General features: G+C 43.4%; 1 protein-coding gene across 1 annotated transcript in view; it reads right to left on the bottom strand.

Annotated features, from left to right (window-relative positions):
* si:dkeyp-72e1.9 (syntaxin-binding protein 4) overlaps window positions 1-15044 on the bottom strand; it is a 132372-nt gene that overhangs the window by 62132 nt on the left and 55196 nt on the right. Inside the window, exons 5-7 of the mRNA XM_060840946.1 lie at window positions 5963-6058; window positions 3358-3427; window positions 2835-2909 (exon numbers count right to left, since the gene is read on the bottom strand). Coding sequence (XP_060696929.1) covers window positions 2835-2909; window positions 3358-3427; window positions 5963-6058 — 241 coding nt within the window. The remainder of the gene's footprint in view (window positions 1-2834; window positions 2910-3357; window positions 3428-5962; window positions 6059-15044) is intronic.

Below are 15044 nucleotides of genomic sequence, written 5' to 3'. Positions count from 1 at the left end.
CAGTGACCATCATTCTATTAGTTTTAAAATAGTGATTGAAAAGGATAGACCAGATCGAAAAGTTGAAGTTCTAAATTCGAGGAAGACCAATTTTGATGGTATTAAGCAAGAACTTTCAAAGACTGATTGGGGGTAGTTGTTCGCAGGTAAAGGGACGGCTGGAAAATGGGGGGGCCTTCAGAAATGAGATAACGAGAGTCCAGAGAAGGTATATTCCAGTCAGGGTGAAAGGGAAGGCTGGTAGGTACAGGGAATGCTGGGTGACTAAAGACATTGAGGGTTTGATTAAGAAAAAGAAGGAAGCATATGTCAGGTATAGACAGGATAGATCGAGTGAATGCTTAGAAGTGTATAAAGTAGGAGTATATTTAAGAGGGAAATCAGGAGGGCAAAAAGGGGACATGAGAGAGCTTTGGCAAATAGAGTTCAGGAGAATCCAAAGGGTTTTTACAAATATATTAAGGACAAAAGGGTAATGAGGGAGAGAATAGGGCCCCTCAAATATCAGCAAGGCTGCCTCTGTGTGGAGCCACAGGAGATGGGGGAGATACTAAATGAATATTTTGCATCAATATTTACTGTGGAAAAGGACATGGAAGATATAGAATGAAGGGAAAAATGTCTGTATTACAGAAGAGGAAGTGCTGGATGTCTTGAAATGCATACAAGTGGATAAATCCCCAGGACCTGATCAGGTGTAACCTAGAACTCTGTGGGAAGCTAGGCAAATAATTACTGGGCCTCTTACTGAGATATTTGTATCATCGATAATCACAGGTGAGGTGCCGGAAGACTGGAGGTTGGCTAACGTGGTGCCACTGTTTAAGAAAGGTGATAAGGACAAGCCAGGGAACTATAGACCAGTGAGCCTGACCTTGGTGGGCAAGTTGTTGGAGGGAATCCTGAGGGATGAAATGTGCATGGTGTGTGCATGGTGTGTGCATGGTGTGTGTATGGTGTGTGTATGGTGTCCTATTACATGTGTATGATGTGTATGGTGTGTCTACGATGTGTCTATGGTGTGCCAATGATGTGTGTATGAGTATGGTGTGTGCATGGTGTGTGCGTGGTGTGTCTATGATGTGCGTATGATGTGTGTCTTTGATATATATATATATATATATAGTGTGCATATGGCACATCTATGATGTGTGCTTGATGTGTGTATAATATGTGTATATGTGTGAATAGCGTGTATGATGTGTGTATAATATATGTACAATGTGTGTATGATGCACATGATGTGTCTATGATGTGTGCATGAAGTGTGCATGATGTGAGTATGTGTCTATGGTGTGTAAATCAGAGTCTAGATTAGAGTGGTGCTGGAAAAGCACAGCAGGTCAGGCAGCATCCGAGGAACAAGAGAATTGACATTTCGGGCAAAAGCCTTTAATCACGAATGAATTCTGAAGTGTGCATGGTGTGTGTATGGTGTGTATATGATGTGTGTGTGATGTGTCTGTGATGTCTGCATGATATGTGTATGATGTCTGCATGATATGTGTATGATGTATGATGTTTGTATGATGTGCGCATATGTACATGATGTGTGTACGAATGGGTCAAGGCGTGAATGGAGGAGGTATGATCAGTAAGTTTACAATTAACTCAAAACCATGGTGAAAGTGAGGACTGCAAATGCTGGAGACCAGCGTTGAAAAATGTGGTGCCCTTCTTCAGGCTTATGCCCAAAACACCTCTTCTGCTCCTCGGATTCTGCCTGGCCTGCTGCGCTTTTCCAGCACCACACTTTTCAACTCAAAACCATGATGGTTTGGTAATAAATGAGGACAATATCGATAAGCTGATCAGATGGGCAGAATAGTGACAAATGTTAGTTAATCCTGAAAATTGTGAGGTGATGCATTTTGGGAGGACTTACAAGGCAAGGGAATCCATGTTGAATGGTCACACCCCAGCAAGTACAGTGGATCAGAGGGACTTTGGTGTGCGTGTTCCAGACAAAGGGGTTAAGAAGGCACACAGCCTTTATTAGCCAAGGCATTGAATATACATGTATCTGAAAAAGGTACAGACAGGAACAATCACAAACATGTAGGAAATATCTCAATGAAAACTGGAAATGTAATCGCAGACAGGCCATGCTAGGGCCATGGGCTGAAAATGGGATTAGAGATGATAAGTGTATAACCTGAGGGGCGGTTTCTTTATACAGGGGGTGGTACACATGTGGAATGAGCTGCCAGCGGAAGTAGTTGAGGTGGGTACATTAACAATCTTTAAAAAGACATTTGGATAAATACATGGACAGGAAAGGTTTAGAAGGATATGGGGTTAGCGTGGATGGACACTTTGGTCAGCACAGACTAGTTTGAGCCAAAGGGCCTGTCTCCCTGCTGTAGGACTATGACAAACACAGACATGATGGGCCAAAGGGTCTTTTCTCTGTGCTGTAAACCTCTTTGATTCGTATCTCTAAACTGATATCCTGTCAAAATCCTTTCCCTGAATGAACATCATAAAAACAGGTCATCTGCTAATGATCTCTGAGTTGTTTACAGCAGTGTGCCGAGGGCATTTCCGACACTACAGCAGTGACCACGCTACACATCAAGGCAACAAACTCCATTGAAAGTATGTGAAGTAGGTTGTGAGCATGGATCGTGAGTGAATTCAGATGAAAGGACCTTTGGTTGTTCTAGAGCATGGCCCTCAAATGTATTTCAGTCTGATTTCAGGCTCAAAATCGACAGTAGCTACGGGCCACTGTGCTCCAACTGTGGATGAGTCAAAACATAAACCAAGAGGAGAACGAAGAGTGAAGATGAGAGAAGAGGCTGCCAGGATAAATTGTGACATCTCTCTCTTACCTGCCCTGTTCATCTCTGGCAATCATCAGCCGCATGTTATTGGATGATGAAGCTCCTCGAAGGATTTCCACAGCACTAGAAACAAGAAGCAAGAGAGAGGAAGGGGGTGTCTAGACACACTTTTATAGCAGGGAACACACTTCTAAAACATTCCATTCACTGCAACTGCTTCACAATATCCTCAGAAGTCATAAAAGACACAATATAAATCCAAGTTTCTTCCTCTGTGTTCACTTCTTTCATCTGCTTTATTTTGTTTCTCTTTCTTTCCCTCCCTCTCCCTTTGGTAATATTTGAAAGCAAATGTTTCGGAACGTGCCTTAAATTGGGCTGGGGGAGGACATTCCCACTTCTCCTGATTACAGGAGGATGCCAAAGGTGGCACAGTGGCTCAGTGGTTAGCACTGGGTGCCAGGGACCCAGTTGGTCCATTGCAGCTGGGGGCCTGTTTCCTGACCTGTCCGGTTCATCAGATGTGAATGACTGAGACAGTCTCTTTCACATCACTGGCCATCGCCTGTACCTTTCGTTCGTCACTCCAACCAGACTCTCACCGTTAACCTCGAGAATCTGGTCTCCAGGTTGCAGCCGCCCTAGAAATGAAGAAAAATGTTTCACTGGTGCGTTGGAGTCAATGAATGAAACAGCCATACCCCTCACATGTGCAACTGGGAAAGCTCATCACTGGAAGACATTTGCAAAACAACTGGACACAAGTTATTTAGAGGCGGAGTAAAGCTTTGATGCTATTTTCTGATATCTGAATAACAAAGAGAGCCATTAAATAGCAGAGTAGACCCAATGGGCCAAATGGCCTACATTTGCTCTCTGTCTTATAGTCTTAAAGGAGGAGGGAACTAAACCTGTGCCTGAAACTGTTGATAAATATATTTTTGGTCCTGCTTGAAAAGATGACCCATCACCTTCTCCAGGAGATAACAAGGCCCGTCCCAGATGATCTGGGACAAATGGTGGGCATCATGGCATTACCACAACCTCAGTACAAATCCTGAGAAGGACACTAGGTACTCTACTCAAAACAGTTGATGGCATCAGGAACATTGGCTCCTGTTCTCACTGATGTGTGAACATAGGGGTATAAGAAATAGGAGAAACGGGTGGACTATTTAGGTCCTTTATGCATGCTTCGTCATTCAATACAATCAGGACTGATCTAACTTCCTGATGAAGGGCTCTGGTCTGAAACGTTGATTCTCCTGCTCCTCCTGACCTGCTGTGCGTTTCCAGCAACGCACTCTCGACTCAGATCTAACTCGATTGCACTTCTCCCCCCTACACTCCAGATCCTCAAATCCCTGAGAAATCGGTAATCTATTGTTTATTTTTTAGTCATTACTCAACAGCTGAACAGTTACAGCCCTCTGGGATAGAGAATTTCAAAGGTTAACTATCCCCTGATTGAAGAAACCTCTCCTCAAGGTAATGCTAAATGATTGCCCTGAGGCTGTATTAATAATTCTCAAGACATGGGAACGAATGTCTTGCAAAGTCTAGCGTGTTTCAATGGGATTATATCGCACTCTTTACACAGGAGCGAAAGGACACCATTTCCTGTTGCCTGCAGACCAGTCAGTGCCTCCGAAGTAAATGGCCTTTCAGCCTCGAGGATCCATTGGAGGATGTACTGGAGACGTTGGGACTGCTTTCCTGAGAGAGGGGAAAGCTAAGAGGAGAGCTGATGGAAGTTTTCCAAATCCGTCTGGACAGATAGGGAGAAGAGAAGAGGCGACATAGGAGTGCGGACCAGGCCTGTGGATGTAAAGTGTTTTGCAAAAGAAGCAAATGCGCAATGAGGAAAAAGATTGTTCACACAGTGAAATGGTGTCTGGAATGCAGAGTCTGCAAATGTGGTGGAGGCATGTTCAAGTGAGGGGGTCTAAATGGCATTGAAATCGAAAGGGGCTTGATAGGAGATTGGCATTGTGAAAATGCACCAGGCGTTAATGCAAACACAATAGGCCGAATGGCCTCCTTCAGTGATTCTGTTTAGAGAGTGTGATGGAAAATGACCACTGTAGGTTTAGGCAGTATCTCTTAGGATTGGCAGGATCCAGTCAATACCTTCAGATCAGGTCTTCTATTGATCCCTGGGATATAAGAGCTGGTATGAAAGGCATTTTGCTTCAGCTTGGCTCCTCCTCCCAACTCAGTTTTACTGGACTGCCCTGTGCTCCATTTCCAACAGAGTATCAAACCCATCACGTCCATTGGTCGTGTACCCTAATCCTTGTCATGACACCTGTTACTGAAGCAATATACCTCCATTAGTACACCCAGTCCCAAGGGCTGCTCTCTCATTAGAGAGAAATGACTGGTGGTGGTTTAACCTGGGGTCACCGCGCCACAGTTGGGGAAAGAGGTTGAGAAGGAGAGTCCCCTTCATGATAAGCTCAACCAGCTGTAGGAATTGAATCCACAGCGTTGGTATCACAAGCCGGTTCTCCAGCCAACCGAACTAACTGACCCCCTCACATCTGCATTACCTGCTGATAGACCCAATAGCCCTGTACTCTGCCGGCCATCAGTCACATGTCATGAACTTTGGATTGTTAAACACACAGTTGTTTGTATCCTATCATGCTCCAGATCTCAGGGACCCATCATTTTCCGATTACTCCCTGATTGTCCTCACCCCAGTCCCCCAACAGCTCAACGTTAAAGCTCCCATCCAGATGTTTAAGATGGGTTTGTAATCTGAAATCTCTTTCCCTATCTCTATCTCTATCATCCTCCTTAATCCTATTAAGGTCCCCAGTCTTCCTCAATACATTCCCTGTTTTGACCTTCTGGTGAATCCCAGCCTGACCCCTTCTCTTTGTCTCTAACTGTGTACCTCTGTAGGCCCGAGGATTCCCTTCTTAAACCCCTGCCCTCCTCAATGACCACTGCTTTAATCTAGCTTTCAGAAAACCCCTCCCTCTCCTTCTTTCATTCTGTGTTTATTTCTTTTTGGTTATGCCTCGGGATCCCATCTTACATTAAAGATGCAGCAGGAAAACGAGCAGCCATTAAATTGTAAGTGAGCATGACATAATAATCTGCACACTTTAATATTGTCAGTGTTACATTACATGATTCTAATCATTGGCAGTAAAATGACCACTCACCATCCACTGAAGCTAGACCACCAGGTAGAATCCTCTTTACGTACACCCCATACTCCTCTCCCGTCAGCTCCTTTAACCCTCCAATCACCTTAATACCTGCAAGCATAAGTTACTCACATGTAAACATCAATTGTGTATGATTTCCGCAGTAGGCCCATCATTCAATATGCTAAGGTTGTGTTTCTCTGCTCAGTATTTTCCAGTGACTCTCTCTGTAGCTCAATTGGGAAAGGGAATTAGCTGAATGTACTTCAGATAATTCTTAGACTTCACTGAAGTGATTTCATTAAGTCAGTCATGCTTCAGTTATTGGGTGGACTGTTAGAACATCGGGATATTTTCTACCAACTATTTTACAGTTCCACCTGTGATTTCTGCATGGTTAAAGCTGTAAAAGACTTCTTTACTTAAAGGCTTACAAATTAAAATATCTTTGAGAGAATGAGTGAACATGCTGGGGGCGATAAAGCTTTTCATCACTTGTCCTAATATCTCCTTACGCATCTTTTTTTAAAATCACCTGATATTAACCACCTGATGAAGGAGCGTCACTCCGAAAGCTAGTGCTTCCAATTAAACCTGTTGGACAATAAATAACCCGGTGTTGTGTGATTTTTAATTTTGTACACCCCAGTTCTACACCGGCATCTCCAAATCGTTTTTCATTGAGTAATACAGCACGGAAACAGACCCTTCGGTCTATCCAGTCCATGCTGACCGTAATCCCAAACTAAACTAGTGCCACCTGCCTGCACTTGGCACATATCCCTCCAAATGTTTCTTACACATGTACTTATCCAAACATCTTTTAAATGTTGTAACTGTACCTGCATTGACCACTTCTGCAGGAGGTTTATTCCATAAATGAAACACTTCCTGTGTAAAAAAAATTGCCCTATGTCATTTTGCTCCTCTTACCTTAAAAATATGACCATTAGTCTTGAAATCCTCCCCAGAGGGAAAAGACCCTTGTTATTTACCTAATCCACACCCATCATGATTTTATAAACCTCTATAAGGTCACCTCTCAATCTCCTGCACTTCAGCCTATCCAGCCTCTCCTTATAACTCAACCCTCCACTCACAGCAACATCTTGGTAAATCTCTTCTGAACCCTCTGCAGCTTAATAATATCCTTCCTGTAACTTGGAGGCTGGAACAGCGCACAGTACTCCAGAAGAGGCCTCACCATTGTCTTGTACAACCTCAACATGATGTCATGGGGGCCGGCATTTCTTGCAAATCCCTAATTGCCTGAGAACAGAATGATTTGCTGGAGCCACAACAGAGAATCAACAACATTCCTGTTGGTTTGGAGTCACGTGTAGGCCAGACCAAGTAAGGAAAGCCGATTTCCTTCCCCAATTTAGTTAACTTGGTGATTTTTTAGGTCATCGATGCTGGTTGTCATGGTCACCGTAACTGTGACTAGTTTTATGTTCCAGATCAATTAATTAAATTTCAACTCCATCACCATGATGGGTTTGAATCCATGTCCCCAGAACATTAGTAACACCGCCCTGACACCATCATTTCCCTTTTGGTGTCTACTTTTGTTTAATAGTCACTCCCGGGAAGTGACAAAATACAGCCTCAATGATATTGTATAAATGAACATCCTTGTTGTTGGTGTTTCAGCTGCAGCTATCTTCATTCCATTGAAACAAACAATAACTTTAAATGAATCATTCACAATTGTTTTATCACGGCTAAATCCAAGGATTTGTTGGGATGAGACTTTAGTGAGTCAAGTTCTGGAGTCCACATTATAGGAGGGATGTGTTTGTACTGGAAAGGGTGTAGAGGAGATTTACCAGGATATTGGCTGGACTGGAGACTTTCAGTTATGAAGAGAGATTGGACTGACTGAGGATGTTTTCATAAGAGCAGTGGAGACTGAGGGGGGACATAATTGAGCTGTATAATATTATAGGGAGAGACAGACAGTGTAGATAGAGTTTTAAGGTAAGGGGCAGGACATTTAGAGGTGAAGGATTTTTTCACCATCTGGGCAGTGGAAATCTGGAAGTCACTGCCTGTAACAGTGATAGAGGTGGGAACTCTCATAACATTGAAGAAGTGTTTAGGTGCACCATAGAAAACATTCTATCCAAATGCGTCATGGCTCGGTACAGAGTTTGCTCTGCCCAGAACCGTAAGAAACTACAGAGAGTTGTGAACACAGTTTGTGAGAAGATTTGTAGCTCGGGTGCTCGTTGTTGTGGTTCTGTTCACCGAGCTGGGTATTTGTATTGCAGACGTTTCGTCCCCTGTCTAGGTGACATCCTCAGTGCTTGGGAGCCTCCTATGAAGCGCTTCTGTGATGTTTCTTCCGGCATTTATAGTGGTTTGAATCTGTCGCTTCCGGTTGTCAGTTCCAACTGTCTGCTGCAGTGACCGGTATATTGGGTCTAGGTCGATGTGTTTGTTGATAGAATCTATGGATGAGAGCCATGCCTCTAGGAATTCCCTGGCTGTTCTCTGTTTGGCTTGCCCTATGATAGTAGTTTAATAGTTGTGAACACAGCCCAGTCCATCACACAAACCAACCTTCCATCCATTGACTCCATCTATACCTCTTGATGCCTCAGAAAGGCAGCCAACATCATCAAAGATCCCTCCCACTCTGGTTATAATCTCTTCCAACCTCGTCCATCAGGCAGGAGATACAAAAGCTTAAATACACGCTCCAACAGGTTCAGGAACAGCTTTTTTCCTGCTGTGATTAGATTGGACGTCTCAAGTTTCTAATCTAGTGTTGATCCTTTTATCGTACACCTCTTGTATATCAATAACCCTGTACTCCTCGCTCTGTCTAAGCATCCGATGATCTATATGTCATTGGATGTTATGATCTGCCTGTACTACGAGCATAACAAAACTTTTCACTGAACTTAGGTACATAAATCAAATCAAATCAAATGTGCACCTGCAATGCCAAGACAAACAAGGAGGATTTGATTAAAAATCACACAACACCAGGTTATATTCCAGCAGGTTTATTTGGAAGCACTAGCTTTCAGAGCGTCACTCCTTCATCAGGTGGTTGTGGAGTATAAGATCATAAGACACAGAATTTATAGCAGAAGTTTACAGCGTGATGTAACTGAAATTATATATTGAAAAAGACTTGGGTTGTTTGTTAAGTCTCTCATCTTTTAGAATGACTATGTTGGTTTCAGTTCTTTCATGTGTAAATCGCAAAACTTTTTTTTAGTTACATTCTCAAGCGAACTATGAAAGAACATTTTCAATATATAATTACAGTTACATCACACTGTAAAATTTTGCTATAAATTCTGTGTCTTACAATCTTATACTCCACAACCGCTGATGAAAGAACAGCGCTCCGAAAGCTAATGTGCTTCCAAATAAACCTGTTGGACTGTAACCTGATGTTGTGTGATGTTTAACTTTGTCCACCCCAGTCCAACACCGGGATCTCCAGATCATAAAGGAGGATTTGGGGGAGCATTGGAGCAACATGAAACCACGCATGAGAATCAGCTGATCGATTCCGAACAAGTTTCTAAAGGAATCAGTGATAGTACGAGATTGCCAAAGGCGATCTGCTAAACTGGTGGAGGAAAGGTATTGAGTGGATTGAGAAGCCCTCGTGTGGGTTTAGGGGTAACATGGCATTAACACACGAAGGGGAGAATGGAAAGTCTTTACAAACAGTCAAATGCATGAGCAAGAAAGTGCTGTTGAGCTCGAAGATCAGTTGTGATGCAGTTGATGCAGTCAGAGTGAACATAGAACTGTACAGCACAGGAATCAAGACCTTCAGCCCACAATGAACTAGATGGGCCGAATAGCCTACTCATTCTATTACTCATGTCCCTCAAGAAATGTCAAAAGGACACATGGTATAACCTCGCCAAGGTGGCTGGCTGATCATGTATGAGGATTAATCAGGCTTAAGCGTAAATATATTAACCAGTTGAAACAAGACAAGACTGGCTTATAGGGAGGGGTATTGTGCACTGCTTAAGACAGTGAAAGCTGCTCTCCGCTACAGGTCAGCGGAAACAAAGGTGGCAGAAATCTCCAGTAGAAATAATAAACTCATTCCCCGCCATACTAGAGGTCAGAGGGTGATAAAGACCTTAAAGGATGCTAAAGGATTACCCAGGAAATACTCAAATGGGCTTCGGATAAAAGAGATCCTTTGCTTCAGCCTCTGCTGAATGCACAGTTACACAATGTGTCAGTGCCACTGAAACTGGATAAAGTGTTAAAACAGATACAAATCCTTTTGCCTGGCTTTTAACGCTGGCCAGGTTGCTGGCTGCTCTTTAGAAACTCACACACTCCCTCAGAAATGAGGCCCCAAAGCTCGGGCTCAAAACCTGCCGACTGACTTCCCACTAAAAACACGTAAAATTAGCTTTTAAATTTAATTCAGCGTTGATGTGGAGCAAATGTTTGAAAACTGCAGCCTTTCTCAAGAGCACTTCCTGTAAAATAGAATCAATGCTTCGATTCAAAACAAAAAGAATGCTGCAGCATAAACATCGGAAAAGTAGTAATTAAATATTTCACTCAATCAACACTTCTCTTAATGCTAATTAAGTAGGCTAATTGTGACATTAGGATTGGTAACAACAGCAATAAATACAACGGCTTGGGATCAATTAGAACAGATCTGACTGATCTGATTTACCTAACCCCTGGATCATGTGATTGTGGGATCATCTGCCTCCTTGTATTAGACGCCTTCTGTAAACACACAAGGTCACCGTTGCCTATTTCTTAATCGGTCAACGATTGGAGGGTGTCGTTCACTGCCAAACACCAGAACGCTACGGGATTTCAATAAAAACGGAGAGAACTGCGGGTACTGTAAATCAGAAACCAAAGCAGAAATTGCTGGAAAAGCCCAGCAGGTCTGGCAGCATCTGTGGAGAGAAATCAAAGTTAACGTTTCAGGTCCCGTGACCCTCAGAATACAAGATTTCCTTTATCTGAGATGTCAACATAACGTCAATCTTTCTGTGCACCTGTCTCCCTCCCTGACAAATGGCAGATTAAATTCAAAGTTCTTGAGGAGTCGGCAACATAAATTCCTTTGCTATCCTTATTTAGGAATTCCTTGTTTATAGTCATATTTTTATAAATAAGAGGCATTTCATACAGAATCATAGAGTCATAGAGATGTACAGCATGGAAACAGACCCTTGGGTCCAACCCGTCCATGCCAACCAGATATCCCAACCCAATCTAGTCCCACATGCCAGCACCTGGCCCATATCCCTCCAAACCCTTCCTATTCATATACCCATCCAGATGCCTCTTAAATGTTGCAATTGTACCAGCCTCCACCACATCCTCTGGCAGCTCATTCCATACATGTACCAATCTCTGTGCGAAAAAGTTGTCCCTTTGGTCTCTTTTATATCTTTCCCTTCTCACCCTAAACCTATGCCCTCTAGTTCTGGACTCCCCCACGCCAGGGAAAAGACTTTATCTATTTATCCTATCCATGCCCCCCATAATTTTGTAAACCTCTATAAGGTCACCCCTCCCCCTCCGACGCTCCAGGGAAAACAGACCCAGCCTGTTCAACCTCTCCCTATAGCTCAAATCCTCCAAACCAAGCAACATCCTTGTAAATCTTTTCTGAACTCTTTCAAGTTTCACAACATCTTTCCGATAGGAAGGAGACCAGAATTGCAAGCAATATTCCAACAGTGGCCTAACCAATGTCCTGTACAGCCGCAACATGACCTCCCAACTCCTGTACTCAGTACTCTGACCAATAAAGGAAAACATACCAAACACCTTCTTCACTATCCTATCTACCTGTCACTCAACTTTCAAGGAGCTATGAACCTACACTCCAAGGTCTCTTTGTTCAGCAACATTCCCTTGGACCTTACCATTAAATGTATAAGCCCTGCTAAGCTTGCTTTCCCAAAACGAGGCACTCGCATTTATCTGAATTAAGCTCCATCTGCTACTTCTCAGCCTACTGGCCCATCTGGTCCAGATCCTGTTGTAATCTGAGGTAACCCTCTTCACTGTCCACTACACCTCCAATTTTGGTGTCATCTACAAATTACTAACTGTACCTCTTATGCTCGCATCCAAATCATTTATGTAAATGACAAAACGTAGAGGACCCATCACCAATCCTTGTGGGACTTCACTGGTCACAGGCCTCCAGTCTGAAAAACAACCCTCCATCACCACCCTCTGTCTTCTACCTTTGAGCCAGTTCTGTATCCTAATGGGTAGTTCTCTCTGTATTCCATGAGATCTAACCTTACTAATCAGTCTCCCACGGGGAACCTTGTCGAACGCCTTACTGAAGTCCATATAGATCACATCTACTGCTCTGCCCTCATGAATCCTCTTTGTCTCTTAGTGGGCGGCACAGTGGTTAGTATTGCTGCCTCACAGTGCCAGAGATCTGTGTTCAACTCCCACCTCAGGCTGTGGAGTTTGCACATTCTCCCCGTGTCTGCGTTGGTTTCCTCCCACAGTCCAAAAATGAGCAGGTTAGGTGAATTGGCCAAGCTAAATTGACCGTAGTGTTGGGTGAAGGGGTAAATGTAGGGGAATGGGTCTGGGTGGGTTGCTCTTTGGAGGGTCGGTGTGGACGTGTTGGGCCGAAGGACCTGTTTCCACACTGTAAGTAATCTAATCTTATTTTTTCAAAAAGCTCAATCAAGTTTGTGAGGCATGATTTCCCACGCACAAAGCCATGTTGACCATCCCGAATCAGTCCTTGCCTTTCCAAATACATGTACATCCTGTCCCTCAGGATTCCCACCAACAACTTGCCCACCACTGAGGTCAGGCTCACTGGTCTATAGGTCCCTGGCTTGTCTTTACTGCCCTTCTTAAACAGTGGCACCACGTTTGCCAACCTCCAGTCTTCCGGCATCTCACCTGTGACTATCGATGATACAAATATCTCAGCAAGAGGCCCATCAATCACTTGTCTAGTTTCCCACAGAGTTCTAGGGTACACCTGATCAGGTCCTGGGGATTTATCCACCTTTAACCATTTCAAGACGTCCAGCACTTCCTCCTCTGTAATCTGGACATTTTGCAAGATGTCACCATCTATTTCCCTACATTCTATATCTTCCATATCCTTTTCCACAGTAAATACTGATGCAAAATACTCATTTAGTATCTCTCCATTTTCTGCAGCTCCGCACAAAGGCCACCTTGCTGATCTTTGAGGGGCCCTATTCTCTCTCTAGTTACCCTTTTGTCCTTAATATATTTGTAAAAACCCTTTGGATTCTCCTGAACTCTATTTGCCAAAGCTATCTCATGTCCCCTTTTTGCCCTCTTGATTTCCCTCTTAAGTATACTCCTACTTCCCTTCTAAGGATTCACTCGATCTATCCTGTCTATACCTGACATATGCTTCCTTCTTTTTCTTAACCAAGCCCTCCAGCATTCCCTATAGCTACCAGCCTTCCCTTTCACCCTGACAGGAATATACTTTTTCTGGACTCTCGTTATCTCATTTCTGAAGGCTTCCCATTTTCCAGCCGTCCCTTTACCTGTGAACATCTGCCTCCAATCAGCTTTCGAAAGTTTTTGCCTAATATCTGAGAGTGTAAAATTGATTGAAACCTGTCTTTGATGGTTATGTTAATAGTACCCAGCGTGACATTATCAAACCAAATGGATTCAGATATTTGCTCACCAGTCTTTCCAAATATGTTATTGTATTACTTTGGAGCAGGAGAGACATGAACCTACATCTCCTGTCTCAGAGCTAAGGACACTACCACTGAGCCCTTAGTCCACAATGATTTGTGATCGCTAGCCTCACTGCAAAGAACATGGCTGCTCAAGGAACAGAATACAAATTAAAGTGCTTTATTAAATGAGGCTTGGTGTTGCACCTTCTGCGCATGCGCTGGCTTAGGCCTCATGTTCCACTAATTTTAGGTACAGGTGTGAAGAGAGAGGATAGTATTTAGGACAGAGCCATCTTTGACATGTTGCTCTTAGTGGACAGATGCTGGCAGGGCTGAAAAATGTGTTGCTGGAAAAGCGCAGCAGGTCAGGCAGCATCAAAGGAGCAGGAATGAAGAAGGGCTCATGCCCGAAACGTCGATTCTCCTGCTCCTTGGATGCTGCCTGACCTGCCGCGCTTTTCCAGCAACACATTTTTCAGCTCTGATCTCCAGTATCTGCAGTCCTCACTTTCTCCTAGATGCTGGCAGGGAGCAGATCACCAGAGTGCTCTCTCCATGTCTGAAGAATAACAGTGAAGAGAAAAGGCAGAATTGAATTGAATTCCCTGAATTGAATTGAATTTATTGTCCTGTGTACCGAGGCTCAGTGAAAAGCTTTGTCTTGCGAGCAATACAGCAGATCACAGATTTAAGAAGTGTAGATAGTAAATAATAGGTAAACAGCAGCAAAAAGCAAAAACAGGCGAATGTTCGTAATTTTTAAAAGCATGCTATTAAGTTTAAAGAATATAGAATGATTGTAGGAAATAGGAAACTTTGATCTTTACGCAGGAGCTCACATGGAGTCTACCATACCCTGCAGCATCTTGCTTCTTCTATATATTAAATACTAATAAAGAGAGTGAAAGTTAAGCAATAGTTTGTTCAAATTGCTCCAACTCACACAGACCGGCGTTTCTATACTGAGTGCCTCTGCTTATCCAATCCAAATCTGTTACAGCGAAGGCCTATTGACAGGAACCCCGCTCTAAGCTGCCTCATCACCACTTCCTTACATTTGACTCTCTCTTCCTGGGATTGTCAGAGTACAATGAGATTTGCATAATGAATTATGCACTGAGTAGCTATTATAACAATGCCTGCTCTGAGAGATGGAACAGTGACCCTATCTTTCAGGATCATTGTTGCAGCTTCCTGAACACCAGCAGCTGAAATGCAGGGAACCTCAGATGGACCTTTGCCTCTAACCTGATTCTCAGGTTCCCATGAGCTTGTATCGATAAGGCTTAATGCTTGTTTTCTACCAATAGTCGCAGCAGGTTGCTGTACATAAAGGGACCACAAAAACTCTGGCCCATACTGACTAGCTGGTCTGAAGATTTTGCGTTGGTCTTTACATTTGTTGGATTGGA

Source organism: Hemiscyllium ocellatum, chromosome 20 (genome assembly GCF_020745735.1).
Source record: "Hemiscyllium ocellatum isolate sHemOce1 chromosome 20, sHemOce1.pat.X.cur, whole genome shotgun sequence".
In the NCBI taxonomy this organism is placed as follows: Eukaryota; Metazoa; Chordata; class Chondrichthyes; order Orectolobiformes; family Hemiscylliidae; genus Hemiscyllium; species Hemiscyllium ocellatum.
Note: the sequence above shows the minus strand (reverse complement) of the source record. Positions and strands in the feature narration are given on the sequence as shown.